The 26,843-nt window shown below is 46.7% G+C and overlaps 1 protein-coding gene across 1 annotated transcript in view; it reads right to left on the bottom strand.

The window, feature by feature from the left end:
- Positions 1-618: 618 nt before the first annotated feature.
- The window catches only part of LOC111873521 (5-hydroxytryptamine receptor 1), a 67,974-nt gene continuing 41,749 nt past the window's right edge, over positions 619-26,843 (bottom strand). Inside the window, exon 2 of the mRNA XM_023868299.2 lies at positions 619-3,465. Within this exon, the coding sequence (XP_023724067.1) occupies positions 2,794-3,465 (672 nt within the window). The 3' untranslated portion in view covers positions 619-2,793. The remainder of the gene's footprint in view (positions 3,466-26,843) is intronic.

Genomic DNA, 26,843 nt, shown 5'->3' on the forward strand with positions numbered 1-26,843 from the left:
AAGAATCAGTCTCTCTTTAAAAACTGCCCGTTGCTAACCCTTACGCAGGCCTACAGTCTGACTTTCTTGACGTGGCTGCTGTCAAATCCACAGAGCACGGAAAGATGTTTTCGGACAGAAACTTCGTGGCAGGCGGCATCCCTTCTTCACATTAGTGCGAAGATGTGAAAACCGCGTTCTGCAGTGTACGTATCGCTGGTGCTCGCTTCATTCCAACTTTCGAAGCAATTCGTATATTCACGTGAAAGTGTTTGTTTTTTAACTGAACAGTTTTGACGCTGGGGTTAAACTTTGACTCAGAACAATCAAATCTGATTTTTACGTTCGTGTTAAGAATCCCTGAAACAAGAAATATTTGAGGAAGGTTGCTTCAGGTACCTCTGAAACGTCGGATTCCTTTCACAATGCTACACTGTATCACAACCTAACAGGCTACAATTCTATAAACTTGAATCGCCTTCTGGTGATGGTCAAAATAATAGAACCCACTAAAGTTAAAGTTTAAGGTTGTCCCTGTCCCTCAATAATTAAGCACTACGTCATGAAGGTGTATGGGGGAGTGGATGTATAGATCCACGTTTTCTTGACCTCGACACTAGTTGGAGATGAGGTGTCAGCTTCACGCCCGGACTCGAACACCGACCTCTCGGTCGTCCAGCCCGTAGCCAGTCGCTATACCGACTGAGCCATCGCGGCTCCCACAATAGACCCTACTAACGTTTAAAACATCGCTTGCATTTCGTGAAGGCGGTCGAGCAAAGGAAATGTACGGTTTGGAAATGAACATGTTCCTCCTTTTCCTTTTTTGTGTATGCATGGCAGATATAATGACAGGATCATCAAACGTCATTAATCACTGTCATATCTAAGTATAAAATATTCATTGAACTTTCCATTTGTACAGACACGAGTAGAAGTCACAGGAACGTCAAGTAACGCCACTAACAAACATCTGTTCGTCAGAGTCAAAGCAAATGGCCGCTACTGGAGACTGCGCAGTGCGCGCTAGACGGGCCAATCACAAGGCCCACAGGAGAAGCGTTTGAGTTCTCAAGAAAACAACACTCATAGAAGTTACCTGAGAAAATTTTCTACAAAAGAATAGACTTAGGCCTCCGTTCATCGTCACTATTTGGCCTTTGCGTTGCCTGCCAGTGGTTTCCAAACTTTAGACAACGTCATCTTATCAAATGTTGCATCGTGACCCTTGCTTGACACTTTCTGTGCGTCTAAAGAACAGTTCCGTTTGCCCTTCATTTTGTGTGTGTGTGTGTTTAAAATTTACATACAAAAGGCTTTTAGCAAGAAGTCACATTTATCGAGAATTTACAAATGCACGAAACTGGACAAGCGGTCTCAGAATTGCAATGAATTCTGTTTTTTACTATATAACTATACTTTCCTGGAGGGCACGCCCCACACATTGCAAACCACTGGGGTAAACTGCCGTCGGAGGATATCTGTACTCTACGTTTTGCCAGAGGCAGGAACACCCAATAACACTTGCAAGGCTGAAGATGTCAGTGGGGGGGGCGGCTAGACGTCACGCGTAGAAAGCTTCGAGATTCTGGTTTCGGTGTGTTGTGCGAAGAAATGGGGTTTAACATCTATTGACAGGCTTTTGTGAGCATGGTAATGAACCCTAACGTTCCATGAAAGTTGGAGAATTTGTTGAGTAACGGAGCAATAATTTCACGAGCAGCTGAGATCCATTGGGCCAGTCAGAGAGCCTACCGGATGCTGCTCAGTTGCAGAACAAGTTTAATATCTCTGTTTATCGGTGAGCGCCATTTTCCTCCTGCAGGAAGTGACCTAGAAGGAAAGTGACATGAGGTCCTGCGCCCCTACACCAAGCGTGCCTCAGATCATCTGGCGAATGTTGCGATAGTACTCTCGAATCCCGCCACGGGTATGGGATATTGATGTTTATCATCGCTGTTTCAAGCAGACATTTCAGAATCCATGGCTCGGTATAAACACTGACATTCAGCTTGCTGATTGGAATAGAGTGGATTTCTTTTTGCGTGCAAACAATGCTTGTAGCTGGCGCTCCCTGCCCGGTAATCATGCAAGTGCTGACGTCACATCTCTAGTTCTATTTTTAAGGAGCCTCTAAAGGCATAAAGCTTCTTTTGGATGGGTTCTGTTTATTTGCTCTTGCACGCAGCGACGACATCTTGCAGTCAGGTCCGTGGGTACCAACGTTTCAGAGGAACATACCGTCTTCACCGTCGTGGCTGAACCCTGAAGATGGAGGCAGCAGATTCCTGCAAAACGTTGGTAGGTACCTACCAAACTAAACGAATTCCAGAACAACACAGTATGGGTTCTATACACCTGAAGAACTCAGATCTTACAAAAAATTCTGTTTCCGTTCTGTTCAGAAGGATTTACATCAAACCAATCGTGACGGTTTGCACAGGTGCAAACAGAGAGTGCACACTAATTGGAAACGAATTTGTGCGTGAAGTGCAACAAGTGCCAGCAGACAGACAAACTGATCGCGGTGTATATGCACGGTACCTGCATGAGCGTCACAAGTAACATTCCTTACGAGCAGATGTATTAAGACTACGAAACAAAATAGAAAGCAAGACGTGACGTCATTATTATGCTACACAGTAAGTCGGTCTCCATGGCAACGAACAAAAGCAAATGAGTAATGTTTAATGAGAAGTCACTGGTGCGACGTAGAGTACGGGGCCAGGGTGGGGGGGGGGTGTTCCAACAGGCACAAACAGATGTGATGAAATGAGGACTCAGGGGGTTTTCGGAAGCCAGTCAGTCAGAGTATCACAGGAACGACTCGTCGGCGCGCGGCGATGCACCGGAAGTGGTGTGCTCAGGTTCGACTCCCGGTACCGTCTCCTCCACATCCTCCCCGTCCCGAGCCGTCTGGTACTGCTGGCTGCTGTTGATGACGCAATAGTGATGCTCTGGGTCTCCGTACTGAGACTGATAGAACTCCTCTCGCATCATGTGGTTGAGGGAGCCGCACCGGAAGAACAAGATCTGCTGGAACGGTTTCCGGAAGTCCCTGTTCAGGGTGGCGTAGATGATAGGGTTCAGAAGGGAGTTGGCATAGCCCAGCCAGAGGAAGAGGCTGGACAGGGACGGGGGGATGGGCGATGGATCGTTCCTCAGGAAGGGCCTGACGAGGGCGAGGACAAAGAATGGGAACCAGCAGATGGTGAAGGCGCTCATGATAATGCCCAGGGTGGTGGAGGCCTTGCGCTCTTTGGCCAGGGCGAACCGCAGCTTCTTGTGGTGAGAAAGCGTCATGCAGGGCACGGCTGAGGAGTTGTGGTTCCTGCCGCCCGCCTTCTTCCTCATGAACTTGCCGACGCTGTTCTTCTTGGCGGCACCACCCTGCCGGGCGCCATGCTGGTGCAGAATCGGACACTGGGATTCATTGGAGCGTCGCGGCGCAGAGGAAGTCGAGAAGCACCTCGTGTTGCCACTGCACTGCAACAGGAAACAGTTTGCTCCGTCACTCGCACTCGCCGGCAATATCATCACGGTGATAACATGATGGCGGGACATGTAGCATGCACGAGGACCTGGAGAACACAAACAATACCTTAGCTAGAAAATCTGAAGGAACCATATCACTGCAAAACATGCAAAGTTGCCTCTGACCTTAATAAATTAAGCACTCTGCCATGAAGGCGTATGGAGGAGTGGAGGTGAGTCGTCAGCTTCACCACTTGCTACCCACTGGACAGCAGTCTGGGTGGGCTCCAGAGCATTTAACCCTAGCAGTGTTATGAAGGCGTGTACGTTGAGGACGGAAGGACGGACGGACGGACAGACACGGGGCGTCTCCTGACTGCGGTCCGAGCCTGCTCCAGAGCATGAAAACCGCTCGGGCGCACACAGGCAGCCGGTCCCCGGGCTGGAGACCACTCAATGGGCGATGATTGACGACACGCGAGGCACTAAAATTCCTGAAGAGTGAAGTTCTTAAGTTGTTCGACGTTCTGTAATGTCATCAGATAATTACAAAGTTCATTGAAGTTGTCGATCCAGAGTAAAGTTTTAAGTCAATGATGAAAGTTTCGGTCGCTCTCAAGATTCTTCCGTAAGCCGAGCGTTTCGTTGCGACGCTGAGAGACGCAGGAGCGCTGCGTCCTGCGTCCGTCACTCCAAACCAACCCCATCCGCACGCGCACACACTAATCAACTATTTACATCTATTAGGAAAAGTCAGATAATTGTGGTACCAGGTTCAAGCAGGTCCTGTATACATTTTCAGTCCTTTCGTGGCCTACTGGATCCCCATAGCAACTTCAAATGTTCCGGAGAATCTCCACGGCAACACCAAACATCCTACAGAATTCCCATAGCACCATCAAACATCCCACAGAATCTCCAGAGGAACACCAAACACCCTACAGAATTCCCATAGCACCATCAAACATCCCACAGAACCTCCATGAGAACTTTAAATGTTCTAAAAATCCCCCAAACGACACTAAACACCCTACAGAATTCCCACAGCACCATCGAACATCCAACAGAATCTCCAGAGGAACACCAAACACCCCATAGAATTCCCATAGCACCATCACACATCCCATAAAATCTCCAGAGGAACATCAAACATCCTACAGAGTCCTCATAGCACCATCACACATCCTACAGAATCTCTAGAGGAACACCAAACACCCCATAGAATTCCCATAGCACCATCGAACATCCCACAGAATCTCTAGAGGAACACCAAACACCCTACACAATCCTCATAGCACCATCGAACATTCCACAGAATCTGTAGAGGAACACCAAACACCCTACAGAATTCCCATAGCACCATCAAGCATCCCAAGGAATTTTCAGAGCAACACCATAAATGCTATATAGTTTCCATAGTAATACCAAATTTCTCATAGAATCTCCACAGCAACGCCAAACATGCCACAGAAACTCCGTTGCAACGTCACATATCCAGAACTGCCACAGTTAACTTCCAGACCAGTGACAATGGACACATGCTCCAAGGTCCACAAACGTTTTGTTTAAATGTCAACACCGCATTTTGATTAAGATACCTGAGCCTAGGGAGGGCCGGACACGCACAGATGTGAGGCGCTTGGTGAGTGCCGTGCGCATGCATGAACCCCGTCCGTAATGAGGAACGGTACCGAATATTTTGCCTGTGACAGGTACACGAACTGCTGCATTAAAATGGAAAGGCGACCAATTAAATCTGTTGTTATTAATCCGAGGGGAAACACCCATCTGCCCGAATTGTGGATTCGTATGCTAATGATTTCTCTGAAGTGGAGTGGCCTTTAGTCAGACTTGGAATTAGAGTTGGGCTCCTGAAATAGAGAGACGCGTGATGGAAGAGTAAATTAAAAAGAAATGGGAGGAAGGCGGGAAGGAAACAATAACTAAACAAAGAACTGTTTCATGATGAAGCCCTGATTGCTTGTAACTCAAGCTCTGACCTACTTTCTTCCATTTTGTAAAGCAACCGGATATACGTGCTTCACAAAGTAAACAGAATTAGTAGGCACGGGACACTCCTCATCAGGAGAAAAGCAAGATGGCAGCCGATAATCAGGTTTCGGGTTTCACTGATCACAACAACAAAGTTCTGTTCGGCCATTTCAAAATCCAGTTTCGGTAAAGAGATCGCCGTCAGGTCTCCTTGAGCCCCCTTAAGACAAACAAGATGATACGGTCGGGGCTCTGGGGAAGGACGCAGGGAGACGCCTGAATCACCAGGCGTTTGCATCGCCGTCAGGAATCACTTACTTACAAAAGCTCACAAATTATTAAAGCGTAGTTGGTTGAGGCACTGTGCTGCAAGCCGGAAGGTCGCAGGTTCAAGTCCCGATGAGGTCATTGGTTTTTTTCAATTTACCTGATCCTTCCAGCCGCACTATGGCCCTGGGGTCGACTCAGCCGCTAACAGAAATGAGTACCAGGAATTAATTTAATATTTTTTCTGGAGAGTAAAGCGCGGCCGGCGCGTAAGGCTGACAACCTTACTGCCATCTGTGAGCCGATTGTCTAGAAAATGTGGGAGCCTCGACGTTTCACAACCCTATGGGCCTCCATGGCCTGTAACAGGGATAGCCTTACTTTTACTTTACCCTGGTACGTGCTTTGGGAATGAGTTGTCTGAGTGTGGAGGTTATCTGAGAACAGGCATAGGAAGCACCAATTTAGCAGCGAAAATTACATGATGAGGACCTTCATGATCTGCATGATCATGTACAATTAGAGTAAGCAGATCACATGTTGTTCAACGACGCTCTCAGTATCTAAGTTCATGTGGTGTCAAATGGTAGGTTAATTAGTGAATGATGAATTGGAAAGGAATTGCTAGGAAACGGCTGCGGCCTAATCGAGGTACTATTTGCTCGGAGGGACTTAGCAAGACCTCGCAAGCACTCAGTCCGGAGATCAGGTGCTCCGACCGAGGTTCGAATCAGTCACGATTCTACAGCGTTACCGCTAAGCCGACACATTTGGCTTGGCATAGCATGTAGCATGGATGGGACAGGTAAATGCACATAAAACTGCAGTACGAAGAACCTGAATTGAAGAGAATACTTTGTAGACCTAGTGCTAGATGGGAGGATAACATTAGGTTGTATCTTAGGGCCACGCCATAGCTCAAGTGGTTAGTCGTTGGCATTCCACCGCGGCGGCCCGGGTTCGATACCGGGTTTGGTCAAGTGGGATTTGTGGTGGACAAAGTGGCGCTGGGGCAGATTTTCTCTGAGTACTTCAGTTCCCCTGCAAATATTCATTCCACCAATTGCTCCACAATCACCCTCACCTATCATCTGGGGCTGGTACAATAGGCCAGAAGTGGCTGCAGTACAAGGGACTTAGTCCCACCCCACTAGCAATAAAAAAAAGGTGTATCTTAAAAGGACAGTGTGTGGGGTCTCATTTAACTGGCTCAGGATAGCATCCTGTAGCTGGCTGTTGTGAACACGGTAATGAACCTTCGGGTCATAAGAGTTAAGTGTTTATGGGCCAGCTGAGTGACTATCAGATTATGTCACATTGTTGCTTAAATTCCACTTTGCTGGCCAGGTGAGTTCTCGCCGTCTAAGCGCTGAGAATTTGTCGACGAGTGAAATTCCCTGTTCTCCGATGGACAGACGTCGGTGAGTGAGCACACACTTCCTTCCTTATCCCTTCTCTGGACTTCACCACGCCTTCCCCACAATAACGCGCCATGTACCCGCACTTTTGATCAAAGGTAAAACTGGCAACGCTACTGAACCAGCTCTGGGGTGACTAAAACCCGAAGAGACTGAACAAAATTAATGGCGGAAGTGGATTCAGGTTTTGCCTATAACCAGCACGGATAATCCCTTCACGTTATATACACAGTGAGAACCGATTATATCTTTCCACTTTTTCTGCCTCATTCTGTCCGATTTGCACTTATTGCTGACACGAATCTATTATTTCAGGAACAAATTGACTTTACCACGCAAAAGGCAAATATATTGAAACAGATGTGAATCGAATTGCACAGCGAGGCAACCGTGACAGAATTCATTTCAAGTTTTAACTCTGACTAACATTAATGCGTTTATAATTCACGATGAAGTCTAAGTCAGTTCATCCCGTATCGTAAAACAAAACATTTCCAAATAAAACAAATAAATAAATAAATAAATAAAACAAATAAAATAAATAAAATCCTTCCAGCCCTGGGGTGAGACACTGAGGCTCCCGTGTTTTCTAGACAATCGGCTCACAGATGACGGTGAGGTTGTCAGCCTTACACTCCGGCCGCCCTTTATCCCCCAGGAAGATTCCTGGCACTCATTTTTGTTAGAGGCTGAGTCGACCCCAGGGGCATAGTGCGGCTGGAAGGGTTAGGTCAATTAAAAGAATTCAACGAACTCATCGGGAATCGAACCCGCGACCTTCGGCTTGTAGCGTAGTGCCTCAACCAACTACGCTAAAAATTACGGATTAATTTTTTATATGTTTGGATGTCCTCTGTTAGGTCCGTGGCAGGAAACAGGAGACTTATATTGTTACGTATACATACAAGACATACATAGTGTGTCCAGGTTCTGTTGGGACTTTGATCATTAAAAATACAAGACGTGAAGTATTTTCAAAATTTCACTCTTTTTATTCAAAATATTCTCCTTATGAATCAATTGAAAAGTTTTCGAAAACAGTCACTGTACTCCTTTTGTGGAATCGCATTTAAAACTGCGGTACAGTCCCTTTGATGTCCTCGGTGGTGTCGTGACGGTCTCCTTTCATCGGCAACTTAACTTTTGGGAACAATCAGAAATCTGCTGGGGCCAAATCTGGTGAATACGGAAGATGATCAAGGACTGTGATCCCTTTGCTGTCCAAAAAATTGCGCACGATCTTCGATTTGTAGGGTGGGGCATTGTCGTGGAGGAGCGACCAGGAACCTTGCTCTCGATATTCGGGTCGAATTCGAAGAATTCTCGCCCACAAACGGCTGAGGGCTCCGAGACAATAATCAGAATTCACTGTTCGACCTTCTGGCAGAAGTTCCTTATGAATGATTCCTTTTGAATCGAAGAAAACGGTTAGCGGTGTCTTTACTGGACTCTTTTGCATGCGCACTTTCTTTGGTTTCGGCTTCTTTGGGCTCTACCACGCTGCACTCTGCCGCTTTGTGAGGGGCTCATATTGAAAACATCATGTCTCGTCACCAGTAACAATCGATTCTGTAAATTTTGTATCACTTTGGACCGACCGTAACATGTCTCTGCAGTGTTCCACTCTGGCATGTTTTTCATCGCCTGACTGCGCGTGCGGTACAAACCGCGCACAGACCTTCCGTTTGCCCAAATCCTTGGTGAAAATTTGATGCACAGTACTTTTTGGTATTCCCAAAAGCTCCTCGATGAGTCTTGCAGAAACACATACGGCTGATGCAAGGATTTCGGTCACTTTTTTCACATTTTCTTCAGTGCGACTTGTTCTCGGCTTTGATGAACGTGGAGCGTCTTCAATATCCTCCCTGCCGTCACAAAATACAGCATACCATCGAAAAATGTTCGAGCGACTCAAACAATCACTACCGCACACACTTTTCATCATTTCGTACGCTTCTCCGGCTGTTTTGCCTAACTTTTTGATGTTCGCTCTCTGTTCAACCGCCATTTTCCGACGAGCGTCAGAACAGTACTGTTACGTTCAAGGTCAGAACACACGATGCAGCGATGCTTGCGCTTTGAAATTATAGAAAGCCACAGCTGAACCTTCAAGAATCTTAACGCAACAACTCGCAAACAGATGGCATTGCAGGGCAAAAAAAAAAAAGAGTCCAATGGATCCTGGACACACCGTGTACGTCGGAAAATGCGCATCGTCCAATAAAACTGCAGGGCAATGATTCGGTTTCAGACGCAGACGTTTCGAGCATACCAGAAATTTCACACACACAAAAAAAATATTTACTTAAGAAATAAAGCTTTAATTTTATACTTAAGAGAAGTCAGACCTTGACGACGAAACCAAGATAATTTCGACTTGTTCTCTATTCAAGTTCCCATAAACAAGTTTTTCTGATCCCTGCAATATTGTCGCGGCGAAACGTCTGAAACTGTAATTCGACGTGTGATGGATCACTGCTGTGAAGGCACGAGAGCAGACGTTTTCGCTGTGTAGGTTCCGTCTATTGGAAAACAGTCAATGATTGATTCCAGACGGCGTCCGGAACGCAGGGGGTGCTTACACCGTCATTCCGCGCGTCTGATTGAGTCTGCGCCCGCCGCGTTGGCAAAGCGCAGCAACTGTTCTCACTTAACTGTATTTTGCCCCCAGATCGGCCACGACAGGAAGGCGGTACGGGATGAAGCAATTTCGATTTGATACTACCATTTCCAAATATTTTCGGTTTGCCACACTTTCGAAAGATTCATCAGCTCTTCATGTCGTGAACAACACACCAGGGGCGTCACAATACCATCGACTTCCAGGTCTCCAAGATGATCTATTTCCTTAGAGGTTTCAGATCGAAACTTTTGGAAGCATTTCTTGCCTCCCTCATACGTGCTACAAGCAAGCCTAGTGCTCACAACTGGCTAGCTGTGCGACTGCCAGATTCTCGAATGCACCTTTTCACATGAAATTTGTAGGCATTCGTTGTTTTTCGTGTGCGCATTAATTTAATTTGTAAGTGCATCGATAAATTCAAGGAGTTCCAGAAAAGTATGGAACCCAAAAATCCATTACAGTTTTCACAAGAGCCCCTCCACGGGGCCGTTTATTGACGAGATGAATCCACTCCACACCCTCCCATCTCTATGCTACAAGCCAGAAGGTCGCGGGTTCAAGTCCCTATGAGGTCACTGAATTTTTTCAGTTGACCTAACCCTTACAGCCGCACTTGGCCCTGGGGTTTACTCAGCCTCTAACAGAAATGAGTACCAGGAATTAAATAATTTTTCTGGGGAGTAAAGCGCGGCCGGCGCGTAGGGCTGACAACCTTACCGCCATCTTTGAGCCGACTGTCTAGATAATGTGGGAGCCTCAACGTCTCACAACCCTATGGGCCTTCACGGCCTGGTACAGGGATAGCTTTACTTTTTCTTACCCTCCCATCTCGTTCCTTTAATATTAATTGTAATATTTTCTTACCATTTACACTTAGGTCTACTAAGTTTCATCTTCCTTTCACGTTTCCCATTAAATTCTTCTACGCATTTGACGTATGAAATGCTAGCATATTTGTATATCGACAAATATGTCCTCGTTATGTGCTGCTTACGTTGGTGGTGCGTGCCTTTCCTTCAAGAGAACAGTCTATTTACCTCCGTAATGTAATAACAAGTTGGGGAATACATGGCAAGGTAAGGTTTCCGGTTTTACAATCAATCAGTACTCAGGCTCAATTTTATTATCTACCGCTACGTGTTTCTGTTCTCGCGTTGAACCAATTCCCGGCACACAGAGGAGAACGCGAGTATGGCAATATGCTACAGCCTACACGAAGATGTACACGGCCTAACGGCCCATAATAATAATAATAATATACAAAATACATTACTAGAGCACAACCCTGGGCGTAATAACATCCACCTTGAGAGACGCTCCACAGCGTCGCTTCCTACACTTATTCACACAACAATGGGAACGCTGAACAATACATGAGAAATTTCAACATCATATTCCAAAATATTTTTATGTTTTAATTGTATAACTTCCAATTTTATTTATTTATTTATGTAAAACTGTGATTCAACTTGATGTACAGTGACAAATGTAACAGTATTTTCCTCAACATATTGTTGTGCCTTCTGAAGAGGGTCATAACTGGCCGAAACATGTAAAGGCGTCATATAAATATACGTCTGAGTCACACTGGAGGACAGTGTTGCCAAATCATTCTAAATTATTCCCAAGGCTTCATGTCGTAATATAATATTGATCCAACATGGCATTCTTCTTCGATAAACACCGCATGCTAATATTTATATACAAATTGTAATTCTTACTTTACAACTTATGCATAACTTTATAACATGGTCGTGTTGCACTAAACATGGATCCATATTCAGGAGTTTAATAATTTAGCCGTACGATCATAATACTGCCTGATGATAGTCCCATGAGGGTCGAAACATGCAGCGGTAGAAAATGAAACTGAATCTAAGTATTGATTGATTTGTTTTGTCGACAGAAACCTCACCTTGCCATATACATATATATATGTGACAAGCAACAGGAGGGACATTACGAAAAAGAAAGTTAGAATGTATACACCGACTATCGGTCCAGGCTTCAAAGAGTCAATAGCCCCTACAATAGGCTACACGCAGTAGGGTTACTAATGTCCCTCTGAGAGCTTTGCCCAGTACACACGGTGAGTGCAGTTCCCAACGCTTCGCACTGGAATCGATTTTCGTCATTTCCGGCGTAGCATGTAGTGTCCATACCTTTATGAATTATCTGCTTTATCGGCAGCATATTCACGTGTTGCAGTTCAAACAATCGGCACTCAGAGCCTCCTCCAATGCTGAAGGAACTTCCGCCGCAGACGCGATAAGCGAGGTGAGGAGTAGACTTTGGGCGCCCGCAGCGATTTGCCACGTAGGCACAGACAGAGAGGGTAGTGTAGACGTGAACCCAGCGAAAACTGAGAACATTTTGACGCCTCGCCATGATAATGGCGCTCAGAGTCGATGCAAAGAGACATAAACGTTTTTAAACAAATTTTATACGAGAAGTTGTTGCTTGCTTGCTTGCTTGCTTGCTTTGCAAAGTTGTGAGGGGAGCATCAGAAGTTCTAAATGACGAACTGACGATGGAAGGCTATAACAGGGCGAACGTGCCACAATCGTTACGCCATGTATACATTTCCTAACTTGTTGGCCAATCCATGGAAGTTAAATGCAAGCTGACACAGCATCACGGGCAGCTGGGGGCCCGTTTCAAGCCAGTCACTGACACCCCCCGAAAATTGGGCAAATGTTTAAGCACTCTGAACTTCCATCGAGAAAAGCCCTAAGTGACAAGCTCAGTGTTCACGTCTCGGTCAATACCTTTCCCAGGATTTATGCAATATTCACTAAAATTCGTTATTCCAACGTCTCCTGGAGCCAGGACATTTACTTAGAAGATGGAGGCAACATTCTCCTCCGAAACACCAGTAAAATTCTACAAGACTACACGGCGTCCCGTCCCAAAAGACAGAACTGTTCACCGTCACCACTATGAGTGTCTGAGACAGACAAAAATATTCATTTATTTTAATTTAATGATTCTGTGAGGAAGCGGTCGTGACCCATTTTGAAACACTACCGCGGACTGAGGAATAGCACGAGGAACACCAGGCTTCGATCTGGACCCACCGGACTGAAAGCCGGTGCGCAGTGTTGCATCAACCCGAAGGTGCAGCTGACGGCAGACACCGGGCGTTTTGCCGCTAGGTGCCTGCAGACCATCTGGACGCGGGGTGACCGGTGGGGCCTAACTGCAGCCCTCTCCGGTCGCAGGAATCCATTTCACTGCGCATGCACAATGCGAACGCTACTCACCGAGTTGTCATCAAAACAATGGTTCTCAACCTGGGGCCGCGTGGGCGTGTGCAGTTCCAGGGGGAGGGGAAGCCTTGAGAAAAACATGTTAATCCTAAATTCTGCAAGTATTTACTCCTACTGCCGATCACAGTGGCCGCGAGGTCTAAGGCGTGAACTGTCTTTGCTCTGTCGAACGCTGGGATCGTGGGTTCGAATCCAACTCAAGACATGGATATCTTTGTGTTATTCTGTGTACATTGCGGAACTGCGACGGGCTGACCCTCCGCCCAAGGAGTACTACAGCCTTTGTAAGAAGGATTACGGAACTGGAGAAGAGGCTAGGGCTCAACAAAGGGCTGTAGAGCCATTGATGAATTAATGAATGAATTTACTCCTGGTTGTATGCAAGCACTTCCTCCGTAAGCAGTTGTCAGGACAGAGCGATTGGGTTGCAACGTTTTTCCACATTATTCGTCGCCAGAGCAGAAGCGCCGTACAGACATTTCATTTCAAAATAAACTGATTTTTCATTCTCAAATTTTACGAGATAATTTGTAGTAAAGAATGATATAAATACGAGAGAAAACGGGCTACTCTGTTGCAATAACAGAAACTGGGAGGGGGGGTGACATGTGGGTCTCGTGAAAATCAAAATGGGGATCACGTCACACCACCGTTTTAAAAGACAGTGGCAACTATGCGTACCAACTGCTTTAATATTAGAAACACTGTATTGTTCCCGCACAGTGTATCTGTACGTTCCTTCTGGTTCTCATATTAAACAGCGACTCTTTCCCTAAACAGCATTAAACGGTTGGGCTTTGTAGCGGTGACGTAATGTGTTTCCTGTGAGGTACGAACTGAATCTTTAAACACTACTTAGATGAGTTTCAATCAGATTCCACGTTGCACTGCGCTTCACATGCAGTCTTCCCAATTTTAAGATAAAAAATTCAACCTTGATGTAGCTCCTACAGCGTTAATATAAAAATTCCACCCTAATGCAGCCCTGCCAACGTTAATATCAAAATTCCTATCGAACCGAGTAACGACCCTGCTCAACTTCGCTCCTCAGCTCATAACCTCCAACAGTGCACTTCCCATTGCTTTACTCGCTTCAATCGCTTCTCTTTACCTTGACTCCAGTGCACCTTCATCAGAAGAGCGGGCACTGTCTGGGAACTGTCGCAGACGGGAATTTCTGTTGTGTTTCAGGCCAACACAGCGCTGACCATGAAGACTATTATCTTACGGGGTGTGACGTCGTGTAGTTCGGAGACAGCCTAACGTTCCCATGAACATTAGCGCCCTCAGAACGCAGTTCCTCTAGCTTCTTGCCGCCCCCCGCCCCCGCCACTCACTCTCTTCACGCTGCAAAGGGCAGCCTGCCGACTGTCCGCGGTGCTAATGACGCACCTGTTAATGCAGTCACGGTGCGATATTATAGACCCTGTCGCCATGGCAACACATATTTACATAACTTCTTTACGTGGCAATTGTGCCACACGGGAGCCGATGTGTATAGGACGTGTCACAGTTCACTTGCGTTGCCGGACATGACTGCTGCAACTTTATGGAAGAACGTAACAACAGAGAATCTGATGGTCGCTCAGAGAGCTAAGACATTTCCTGCGAGTTACGGAAACGGAATGTTCACTGACTTACGTTTCGACAGTTTACCATTTTCAGATCCAGTTTAATATTATTCTCTCATATAGACCTAGGAGCTCTAATAAATTTCTTCATTCTGACCTCAGGACTAAAATTCTGCCTATACTTGTCATTTCACAACGCTAGCAATTTTGATACTCCTAGCTTCATCACCCCAACAACTGCACTATTATGAATTCTCTCCTTGTGTAGTTTTCTCCATTCTCCTGTCACTCCGCCCCCAACCACCCCCAGCCTGTGATCCTCCCTCGGGGCAGGAGCCTATACGGGTATGTACAGTCAAGTAAAGAAATTAATTCTAATTAAGGACCAAACGTCGCGATTACACTGTGGGCACTCATCACTGGTACTCGGAGGTCCCGGGGTCAAGTCTCAGAACGGAGGCAGGCTATTCTGGCTATTTCCCAACATCGTCATCAATCCCTCAAAGAAATTTCAGAAATTTACCCCAATTACATCACGACCGGTTCCTTGCAAATATTTTTTTACTTTCTTCTCGTCTGTGGCTCTACAGCCCCTTCAGATCTTGGCCACTTCTTCGCTTTCTTAATCCTATGCACAGTCGGTAGGACTCCCTGGACAGAGGATCAGCCCGACGCAAGGCCGCTACCTACACACAGAACAACACGAACACAGAATAAACCTAGACACAGATATCCATGAATTGAGCGGGATTCGAACCCACGAGCACAGTGTTCGAGAGGTTCATGCCTTAGAACACGCGGCCCCTGTGATCGACGTTTTCTGACTCATTAACCATTAATTGCCAGCCATTCTACCGTAGGTGGTTGAGATACTGCAGCGTCGTTAAACAAGCAACTGACCCAGCATGAGGTGCTGTGGAGGGCGTCAGGTAACATGGCCACCGTAAATGTTGGAGAGTTGCCGGATGACCATCACCTAATAAAAGCATACATGGCATTACGGTGACAGTTGATATGACATCGTTAAACAGGCAATCAGTCAACGCCTGAGTGACATTCACAGCAGGTGGCTGGACCTGCAGCTGAATGCCATGTGAAGGTGGTTGCCTGCAAACACGGCGCGGCAGATGTAGCCCCCAGGGTTACAGGGGCCAGTGCCTTTGCGTGACACAGACACACAGAACAATGACGTAACTTTGCACTCGCAGGGCCCGTCCGCACCATCAGTACTCTGCCACCGTGACGCTAGGGACGTCATCAATCATCTTCACGGTTGTGACGTCAATTTTGAATGTTTCGTCTCCTCTCATTGAAGGATCAGGGGACACTACAGGCTGCATGAAAATCTGCTCCTGCCACCGTGACGCAGAAACGCTGAAAGTGACTCAACAGTTCCAGCCCCTGGCGTTTCCTGTCAGGTGCTTAACAGCTATGTCACTGCATTTCGTTTTTGTGCGTAGAGAACACTGCTGCCTCCGTCTTCAACCTACCAGACTACACGGAGTCATGTTGAAAAAGACCGAAATTCAAAATTTTACTGAAATGAAATTAAGAGTGATGAAACACGCAGGAATGTAGCATGCATGAGGACAGTCTAGTCGCCAGGGGGTTTCAAAAAAGGAAGCGGGGAAGAAAATTTGCCTACAAATTGCGTCGAAGTAGTTGAGGCCTATTTTTACTAAAGCCTGTCGGAGCTTCGGGAAGGGCGTAGTCCATTCTAGCAACAGGGAAGGGACCACTTGGAGAAAGAAACAGGCCTTTGTATGGGGATAATATACCGTGACATGTAAACCCACTGCCAAGTAAACATGCGTCAGTACAACAGCCGTTGCTAGGCAACAGCTCTGTAGACATGCTCTTTCCCCGACAACAAGAGAACATGCAATGGAAGAGACGTCTTCTGTGCGGTCCGTACCGGGGCTATATAACGAGGGTCTCAAGTTTGAGACAGTAAAATATGGTCGCAAGTCCCAAGGGACTATGACCCGAGAAACAGTGCGCTAGCAAGGACCAGCAGCATATACAAAAGACAGACCCGTCCTCTCGTCAGAGAGGGCGCCCCACAGAAATAAGACCGTAACTGTCAAACTGTATTAATTCATATCTGGTCATGAGCCCCTTACTGATTGACTGACCGTCAGTCACAATGTGACTTTGATTTTGACTTTGACTGGTTGTTTTGTCAGACAAGATTTGCAGTTGTGAGAAGCGACAAGCTGAAAGCTGAGGCCGGGGAGAGTTCGGGAACCCAGAGAAAAGGGAACGTCTCCAGTTGAAAGCCGCTACCAAGCAACGGCTAGTGAAGACTGAGGAGACTTTATGTGTGCTGTAGTAACAGTGACCTTTGGGGTCTGTAATTCAGTCAGACTGTCATAGTTATTTGTAGTTACGTTCAACAAATCCGAATACCAGTCAAAACCCCACCACTATTCACAATCATTTTACAATACTGCGAGGTATTAGCGCTATGCAGGACAGCCCCTCCCCTGCCAGCGGTGACGTAACAGAGGACACGAGGCAACAGGGAACGGTATAAAAAGCCGGCTGAGCAGTGTGTGATCAGGAGCGACACAGTGCGGATCGTGAAGGCGCCGAATGTAGCAGCGGATGTAATTGTGAATTGTATAGCAAATGTGCAATAAACGCGCTATATCCAACACGGCGTGAAGTTGTTTGTCGCGTTATACACCCAACACGTGACAATATTAAAAAGGATGTTAGAGTAACATGTTGTGATGGTACGTATGCTTACTAGAGGAGTGAATAGGTTCCAAAACGTGTGTGGGGCTGTTCCCAGCAGACTAGCGGAAGCGACTGTAGCAGAGCTAAAGTTATACAAAGTCAGGGCTATCTCAGGGCTATTAAATGACAGTGAAGGTTAGGTTCTGCAGGAGAATGCAGGCCGCCGAGATGAAATTCTTAAGATTCGCGAAGGGTTTCAGTAAAATGAAATATGGAACGAAGATACAGGGGACGCTTCATCCAACCCCAAAACCGAATGGAAGCAATATCTATGAAGAATGGACAAACGCCACACTTATAAGCGTAGGGCAGAAGAGAAGTGGGGGAGAAAGGACGCAAACAGACATAAATGAGGCGAGACTGGTTTAATCCTTGAACGACGAAGAAGAAAATATGCCCTGATGTTGTTTGCTGGATTCAGCTGGCTCTATTGTATACGGCAATGAATTTCCTGAGTATCAGCCGTCTGCACAAAGTTGTCAATACCGATTAGATGTATCAGTCAACGTAAAATCAAAATCGACGAGGCAGAGGAAGTGACGTATGTCAGTAGTGACGGCTGCGCGGTGCGACAGACCGATAGGAGAGTCCGTCTCGTGTTCGGATATTTTATTAGGGGCGACAGGAGACTTCCCTGCCTGTCCGTCTGTGACAACTCGGGAAACAATGAGCGGATATTCACTAAATTCTATATTACACAGCCTCACTAAAGTTTGTCGACATTCGAATTTTTCGTTAAGATCTGGGAAATAATTTGGACGCTTCACATGAAGGCCCATTTCTCATCTCGTACAACTCCCTAATTACTTGTCGGACCGAAAAATATTTCGGGGAAAGTTTTTAGAGAGAAATGATACATATTGCCATGTATGTGAGGTTAGCGTGACTGATACTAACAGGTTACATGTTTGATCATTGGATCTATTGAACACTTCTTCACAATTACAATCATTTATAGCGCAATCACCAATCTTCACAATTCAGTAGGACATGCTCCACTCTCGCACCTGCGCTCCCAACTACTCCTAGCTTCTACTGCCGCTAGTCAGAATCACTTTACGACTGACGGTTTATACCAAATCAGGTCTTCTTGGCGCCAACCCCTTGAGACTCACGGCCATACTCTTTCTTCAACTGAACACTTGCAGTCATAGTCCTTACGTAACATCCTCCTTCACGACAGGATGGATCCGTTGTTTATAATACAGGGTGATTCATATAGAACCGGCTTGACGAAATGAGGTGCAATATAAAATATACCATGCAGCTATTCAAGTAATTTACACATATCTTATCTTGGATTGTGTGCCGTGATCAGAGCAGGTGTTGAAAGTGTCCGCCGTTTTCAAGTAGGCACTAGAAACACTCGCTGTTCAACAGTGAACTCCATGACTGTCGCCTGCGCACTGAAGACACGTTTCGGCATTGCCCTTGACCTTGCAGCATAAGGGCTGCCACTTGCCGGATCATGCGCACACCATTCGACTCAGCCGTAATTGTGAGCGGTTATATGCATCACCTGCGGAATTATTAGCATATTCACCGGGCCGGTTCTATACGATTCACCCTGTATTTGCTGGTCCTCGCCAGCGCGTTCATGCTCGGGTTCGAGTTCCGCGGGACTCATGACATTTTACTGTCTCAAATTCGAGACTTCCCCTACCTGGGGCCAGGTCCCCGTATTTATATCCCCCAGGAACAGGGTGGCACAGTTACACCCTTAAGGCACTGGGGTCCCTTTTCGTCGCCTTTTACGACTCACAGAGCTATGGTGGGGGTATTCGAACCCGCCTTCACATCCTGCAGGGCCAGTCTGCTATCCCCTGACGCAAAAATTTGATGCGGGCCGCATACAAAACACCGCCCCCAACAATGCCTCCACTTTTTGCGTTTGTATTCGTTGCCGCAGTGCCGTTAGTCATAGTCAAAGTCACATTGTGACTGACAGTCAGTCAATCAGTAAATCCTGGTGTGGAGCCGCAGATTCCGAATCATTAGGAAGTCACTAGAATACGTTTTCCACATTCTTCCGACATGGGAAAATCAGCCCTACTTACACAGCACTTTTCTTCCGCGAGGCATCACGTACAGGACAACACGGCGTCACAGCGCAAGAGACCGGAATGTTTATTGTATCAGATCTCGCACGAGAAAACAGAGAGTGGTGAGGTATCATCTGCAGTAAGAATTGTACGTAATCGGCTTACAGTTGCTGCGACGCATGCGCGGCAAGTAGCGCCTACTCTAACAGTGGAATTCATGGAAATAAAAGCGGCGTAAAAACTGGATTAAACTGCTGCAAACTGAGCTTTCAATTTCAAAAGCAAGTGCAGTTGTTACTTCCGAAACCGGAGAATTCGAGCATGTACAAAGCTCGCGATAGACAGCGACTGGGAAGTGCAAACGGCTCGCCGCGGGCTGCCACGTGCACAGCGAGCAGACTTATTCACAGTTACTCTGTGACTGCCACCGACTCATCAGAGAAACAGAGTGGATGTAGTGCTCCCGGGGGTCACTTAGCTTAGTAATGGCATGGGGAGGCAACAGTTTCGTGCAGAATTTTAGCGCTTAAGTCTCTTCACAAATGACAACTTGGAAGACAAAGGAATTGCCGGGGAAAAGAGTCTTAAAAATCTAAGGAAAACAGGTTGTGAGGATGGGGGTGGATGGAACTGGCTCAGGATCGTGTCCAGTGGCGGGCTTTGGTATTAGCGGTGTGGAACCTTCCGGTTCTGCTTCCAGAGGGTCAGTTAATTAGTAAGATGGATCTTAGGGAAATGGGCTGTGAGGATGGGAGGTGGATGGAACTGGCTCAGGATCGTGTCCAGCGGCGGGCCTTGGTATTAGCGGTGTTGAACCTTCGGGTTCTGCTACCAGAGTCAGTTAATTAGTAAGATGGATCTCAGGGAAATGGGTTGTGAGGATGGGGGGTGGATGGAACTGGCTCAGGATCGTGTCCAGTGGCGGGCTTTGGTATTAGCGGTGTCGAACCTTCGGGTTCTGCTACCTGGGAATTTAAATGTCCAATAAAAGGCAAAGCAAACTGAGAAGATGTGCGGATGTTTACGTGGGTTGGGCCGTATAACAACACAATCAATCAACATCGCCTCGCGCCGCCATGACGCCGACTGCAGGTGTATGACACAAACAATTAATAACGCGTCACAATAGTGAGAATGCTGACACCTGACCATCACCTGGCAGGCGCTCGAACTGTGAGTCGAATGATCATTGTCACCCGCATAATTACGTCTGTATAGTGAGGCGACGGAAAGAGGTCCCAGGGATCAAGTCGCTTCACAACTGCCTTGACTTGTTAACGGCCCGCTTCGCTGTGTCTTCCTGTACTTCCCAACCGCCGTCCAGCCGCTGTACTCACACGTGAGACCAGTGGTAATCTTCGGTAGCGAGAACAGCTTTGTATTGGTTTACATAGGCCAGAAGGGAAAAGAGCAGTAATTTCAGACGAACTGATGGGCGGTAAACTGCCCGCCGTAAAGTAACTCTGAGTCTGACTCTGACTCTGAAAGTAAAGCAAGTGGTACAACTTGCCATCAATGTGCGTACGTGCTTAAGGTTCGCTCTAACCTTCAGGATTTTCAGATCACTGTAATGTTTCTGTCACACGTGTTTGGCTGCTAAATGAAAGCTTTGTGAGGTGCATGAGGCCAGAAAGCGACAGCCCATAGTGTCTGGACGCTGAGCCACCTGACGGCGCCGGGACTCCACACCGGACAGCCCCTACGGGTTCGAGCTTTGTTAAACTTTCCAGAAATTGTGCCGTGGACACCAGATGCTTTATTGATCCAAGGCTCGCGGCGCCATTTCCCTACACAAACAACTTGAATCTGTTATTAAAGAAGACAGCGTATTGTAAGGTAATTTTGCTCTGAAGACTGAATAATGAATCTCTCGGAAAGTAATATTCATATTTTATGTACTATTCCTTCCCAGTCAAGAGTATTGTTCTATAAAATAAAATACGGTTAATGAGAACAGCAGACGGCGCTCTTGTGTCTGCTCTCCGATGTTCGCCATAACTCGTGAGAGAAATTGCAAGGTAACGGTGCTCAGCACACACTGTTGGAGAGACAGTATGCAAAATGCTTAAGTAGAGATCATTTATAAAGATCTCTGGTCGTGAGTCTCAAGGGGCTCGGCGCCAAGACGAACTGTTTGCCGATAAACCGCCTGTCGTAAAGTAACTTTGGTTTCCCTTTACTCTCCCGGTTTAAACCAATCAAAACTGAGCCCCTTGCTCTGAAGGCGCCAAAAGCGCGCGAACATAAAGTTAGCCAGAAAACAGAGCTTCCACGGGTCTCTTTCACAGCGGTTCACAGAACTTGCTGTACTTTCATGAACACAAGGCTAGCGAGCAATGCTCGTGACGTGTCCTCCTCCTGGCTGGGTCCCTATCGGACAGGGACTAGCCCCTGCGAGGAGCTACTACACCGCAGCAGCGAAGCAAATGCTTCTATGAGACGCAGAGACAAACTAACGGCGTAATGTTTGTAAGCCACTGATTCCAAAATATTCGCGGTAAAATTTCCTGACGGACCTCATTAACACAGGTCTCAACTGTGAGGGCGAGGGGGTGGGAGTGAAGGGGTGAAATGTGAAAAGGTAAAGTCGTCCCATGGGGTGAGTGGAGGTATAGGTCCATAATTGTTTACGTCGGCACTAGATGTGAGTAGTGAGCTTCACACCCCGGCCGCTTTATACCCGCGGAAAGAGCTCTATGGCGGGTCTGGACATTGTAGAAAAATAAAAAACCGCTTTGCCTTGCCGGGGATCGGACGCCGTCTCTATACCCACCGAGCTATCCCAGGTCAGAGAAGATTAATACGTGAAAAGGGAAAATCATGGCAGAAGTGAGAGACGTTTTATTGCGGGGAGGGAGAAAGAACATAATTTCGCTAGAAGGTTCCCAGGCTTTGCCTGTTTGTCCCTCTGATAATGGCAGTTTGACGCTTCGGACATCGGAATGTTGGAAGCAGAGGCTCGAGACGGGGACCCTGGGATTCTCTGGAGTCATGATGAATTGTGTGCCTTCAGCCCCTACCACAACATGTTCATGAAACCCTTTTGTGTCTTAGACTAAGATCTACATTCCGTTCCTAAGATCTACGGCTGACTGATACATCCAAACAGCATCCATCTTACATTCAGGTCCCTTGATGCAAACCCGACGATATCGACTTAAAGTAGGCCACGCCCGCTCCTTTCCATATCCCCTCCAATGAATAACTCCCAGCATTTCCCACGCAAGGAATCGAACTGCAGCAGCAATGAACACACCTCCCTGTTCTCAGCCTCTTCCTCCCTTTATCTCCCTTCATGACCGCAGCTGGCGCTGTATGTTTTCTTTGCCGCCGATATAAACGAATTTGTCACTACAGGGGAGAGTTGCAGCACAAATGAGATAACAACTGCAATGAAATCTTTCTCAGTTTTTAATATCAAAACGCTACGTGACTGTGAAAACATGCTCACAAGTACATTTTTATTGTACAGTGAAAACAAGTTTACTCGTAAAACAGAACTTAAAATTCCCCCATTCAGACAGGTTGGCAGATCTGCTGACAGACGTGCACGAAGGCTTCAAACAGCTTGCCATAAAAACACAGAACAGCAGCAGACTCAGCTACCGTTATCATAAGCAGCGCTCTTATTCGTGGGAATACTGTTCTGAGAATAGGGGTGGGCTGAACTGGCCCAGGATCGTGTCCAGTGGTGGGCTTTGGTATTAGCGGTGTTGAACCTACGGGTTCTGCTACCAGAGAGTTAGTTAAAGTAAGATGGATCTTAGGGAAATGGGCTGTGAGGATGGGAGGTGGATAAGTGGCTCAGGATCCTGTCCAGTGGCGGGCTTTGGTATTAGCGGTGTTGAACCTTCGGGTTCTGCTACCAGAGAGTCACTTAATTAGTAAGATGGATCTTAGGGAAATGGATAGTGTTCAGTGGCGGGCCTTGGTATTAGCGGTGTTGAACCTTCGGGTTCTGCTACAACAGGGTCAGTCAACTAGTGAGATAAGATCCCAGGGAAATAGGCTGTGAGGATGGGAGGTGGATGTAAGTGGCTCAGGATCCTGTCCAGTGGCGGATTTTCGTTTTTTTTTCCTTGGCACTACAGCCCCAGTGAGCCTAGGCCTACCTCCATGAACTTCTCCGTTCGGTTTTTCTAGATCTTGCACATACGGTAGGACTCCTTGGGCGAGTGATCAGCTCGTCGCAAGGCCTCTACCTGTAGACAAACACAGAAAAACGCACACAAACATCCATGCCCTGAGTGGGATTCGAACCCACGATCTCGGCTTCCGAGCGAGCGAAGACAGTGCATGCCTTAGACCGCTCGGCTACCGTGACCGGCCGAATTTTCGTATTAGTGGCGTTGAACCTTCGGGTTCTGCTACCAGAGAGTTAATTACTCGTAGTAAGATGGATCTTAGGGAAACAGGCTGTGTGGACGGGAGGTGGATGTAACTGGCTCAGGATCGTGTAGAACACAGATATATTGACACTGTATACAAAACAGTATGAACTGTATCAACACTAAAGTGCTCACGCCGACGTCTCCGGTTGTTGTGCAACGTTTTCACAGCTTGAACGCGACCTCGGTGGCTGCTACTGGCCTCCCCCTCGTGTTTACGTGTCGAAACAACAATTTATCTCTGTCAGGAGCACATCGTACCAATTGTATAAATGTGTGCTGTTACACTTCATTTTGAAATCATTAATAACAATAATGAAATGTCATCAAACAGCTACATAACACACAAGTAGCTAGTTGACCCGTTAGAGCACACTGGTTGCTATACGTACCACCTGCTGTAATATTAAAAAGAACTGCATTCTGCCCACACAGTGTATCTGTGTGTTCCGTATGGTTCTCACAATAAACAGCATTAACCGGTTGGGCTTTGTATAGGAGTCGTAATGTGTTTCCTGTGAGGTACGGACTGAATTGCTATATATTCTGCCCACACAGTGTATTTGTGTGTTCCATATGGTTCTCATAATAAATAGCGACTCTTTCCCTAAAGAGCATTAACCGGTTGGGCTTTGTTATGGACACGTAATGTGTTTCCTGTGAGGTACGGACTGAATTGCTATATATTCTGCCCACAGAGTGTATTTGTGTGTTCTGTTCTGTATGGTTCTCACAATAAACAGCAACTGTTTCCCCAAACAGCATTAACTGGTTGGGCTTTGTAGCAGAGACGAAATGTGTTTCCTGTGAGGCACGAGCTAATACCTAAATACTGTTCAATCCCTTGTAGGCGGATTCGAATAACCCCACCGTAGCCCTGCGAAGTCCTAGGAGGCGAAGGAAACAAACCCAGTGCCCGGGGTATAACCGGGTCACCCTGTTCCTGTGGGATATAAATACGGGGACCTGGGCCTCCAGGTTGGGGGAGTCTTGAATCCGAGATAGTAAAGTATGGTCATGAGTCCCGCGGGACTCGGACCTGAGAATGACTGAGTTGGTGAGAGCCATCAGCAATTTTAAAGGACAGACACATCCTGTCATCAAAGAGGATGTTACATAAGAACTATAACCGCAAGTGTTCAGTTGGGAAAAAAATATTGGTCGCGAGTCTCATGGGGCTTGTCGGTAGGACGAACTGACTGGAGGTAAACAGCCAGTCGTAAAGTATCTCTGACTGACAGTCCAAAACAGTTCATTTGGAAGTCAGAACAATTCCAGTGGAGCGTGCAGTCAGTCAGAAGATGAAATGTGTCAACTACTGAGTTCTCGAGAAGTGAGTCAGAACGGACAGAGCCGCAGATCGGAACTGAGGAGCCGGCAGCCGAATGTGACAGACCGTGTCAAGAAGACTTAGTGAGTGAGCTGAAGTTACAGTAAGACTCTGATAAATCCGTTGTCAGGAAACGGATGGTGAGGAAAGCACACTCAGAACATTCAGTGTGAGAATCGGCAAGAGGGTCATACTTAGTTGTATAGTTACGACCTGTGAGTGATCAATAAATCCAATCATCCAATCCAAAATCCCGTCTATAGTCACTAACAAAAGGTGAGAACAAATGCGTGGCTTGTCTTCAGGGAGCGGAGAGTGATGGGGGCGCCGGAACGCAAGTGGAGCGACGCTGTGCCGTCTTCAGCGTGAACGCTACATTCTCAGGAGCTGGTCAACTTCCATTTTCGGGACGCAGCGTCGCGGCGGCGAGGGGTGGAGCCCCAAGATACTGGCAGGACCTGTGGTCCGCGAAACCTAGAGAATCCGCGAGGAATATGAAGGGGTTAGCTGACGATTAACAACCCCAGGAAGCAATGTAGTAGAAAAAACTGATAGTCGATCAGCTGGCGAACAAAGTCTATTTCTTTATATAGAGCCCGAAGTTTCATTACCGTATTAATAAAAGCCTAACACTTGTCTCTATCCTGAGCCAGGTGAAGCCAGCTCACACCCTTCCACTCTATTCCTTACGATATTCCATCTCACCTCGGTCTCGCAGGTTATCTCTTTCTTTCAGGCTGTATGACAAAATGCTGTACGCATTTTTCAGAGCTTTGATGCGGGCCATCTCAGCCCCCTTACAAAATTCAAAGGGGTATAAATCAAGAATTTCCTCTTTACGCAGTTCTCTCTATCCTCCTGGGGCAAATATTTTCCTCAGGACCCTATTCCCAAACGCTCTCAATCTATGTCCTTCCCCTAGGGCAAGAGACGAAGCTTCGTGCCTATAGAAAACAAAATGCAAAATTATTGGTTTGCTTAGCAAATTGTAAGACAAAATGTTCTGAGCTGAAAGGCGCGAATTCAGTCTGCTCTTGTTTCCTCATGACTTCAGTTTTGTCTTGCTGGTGTTTTCCTCACATGTCCAAGGATCTGTTATCTACTTCTGTCCTGTGGTTCTGGTGAGGATACATGAACGCTCTATTTCCTCAGTGGCGTGTAATTCATTTCCCTTGAGCCCTGTTACGTACGTAATCACGCACACGAGCCTTGTGTACCGTGTATTTATACTGCAGTCGTAAATACGGCGTAAATCATTTAAGCACTGAAACCACGTCACAGACAGAAGTACAGACGTACAGACATGGCCTCTACACAAGGAGATTTTTATACTTCCTTATAAAACCTTAAAACTTCACTCCTCGTCTCACAGGAAAAACACCCCGTCTCCGCCACAAAGCCCAACCGGTTAATGCTGTTTAGGGAAACAGTCGCTGTTTATTGTGAGAACCATACGGAACACTAAGATACACTGTGGGCAGAATATATAGCAATCCAGTTCTTACCTCACAGAAAACACATTACGTCACCGCTACAAAGCCCAACCTCTTAATGCTGTTTTGGGTGGAATTTCTCTGACATTAAAGGAGGCTGTACATATACTTACCGATCTCCGTTCAGGGGTTAGATATGCCTGTCTTGTAGTGATTCTACCTACTTATACAGACATGTGCTGTAGTAGTTATGTACAGCGCCTGCTTTATCATGCATAAACTATGCGTTCTGCCCACACAGTGTATCTGTGTGTT

This window comes from Cryptotermes secundus, unplaced genomic scaffold (assembly GCF_002891405.2).
Source record: "Cryptotermes secundus unplaced genomic scaffold, Csec_1.0 scaffold395, whole genome shotgun sequence".
Lineage (NCBI taxonomy): Eukaryota > Metazoa > Arthropoda > Insecta > Blattodea > Kalotermitidae > Cryptotermes > Cryptotermes secundus.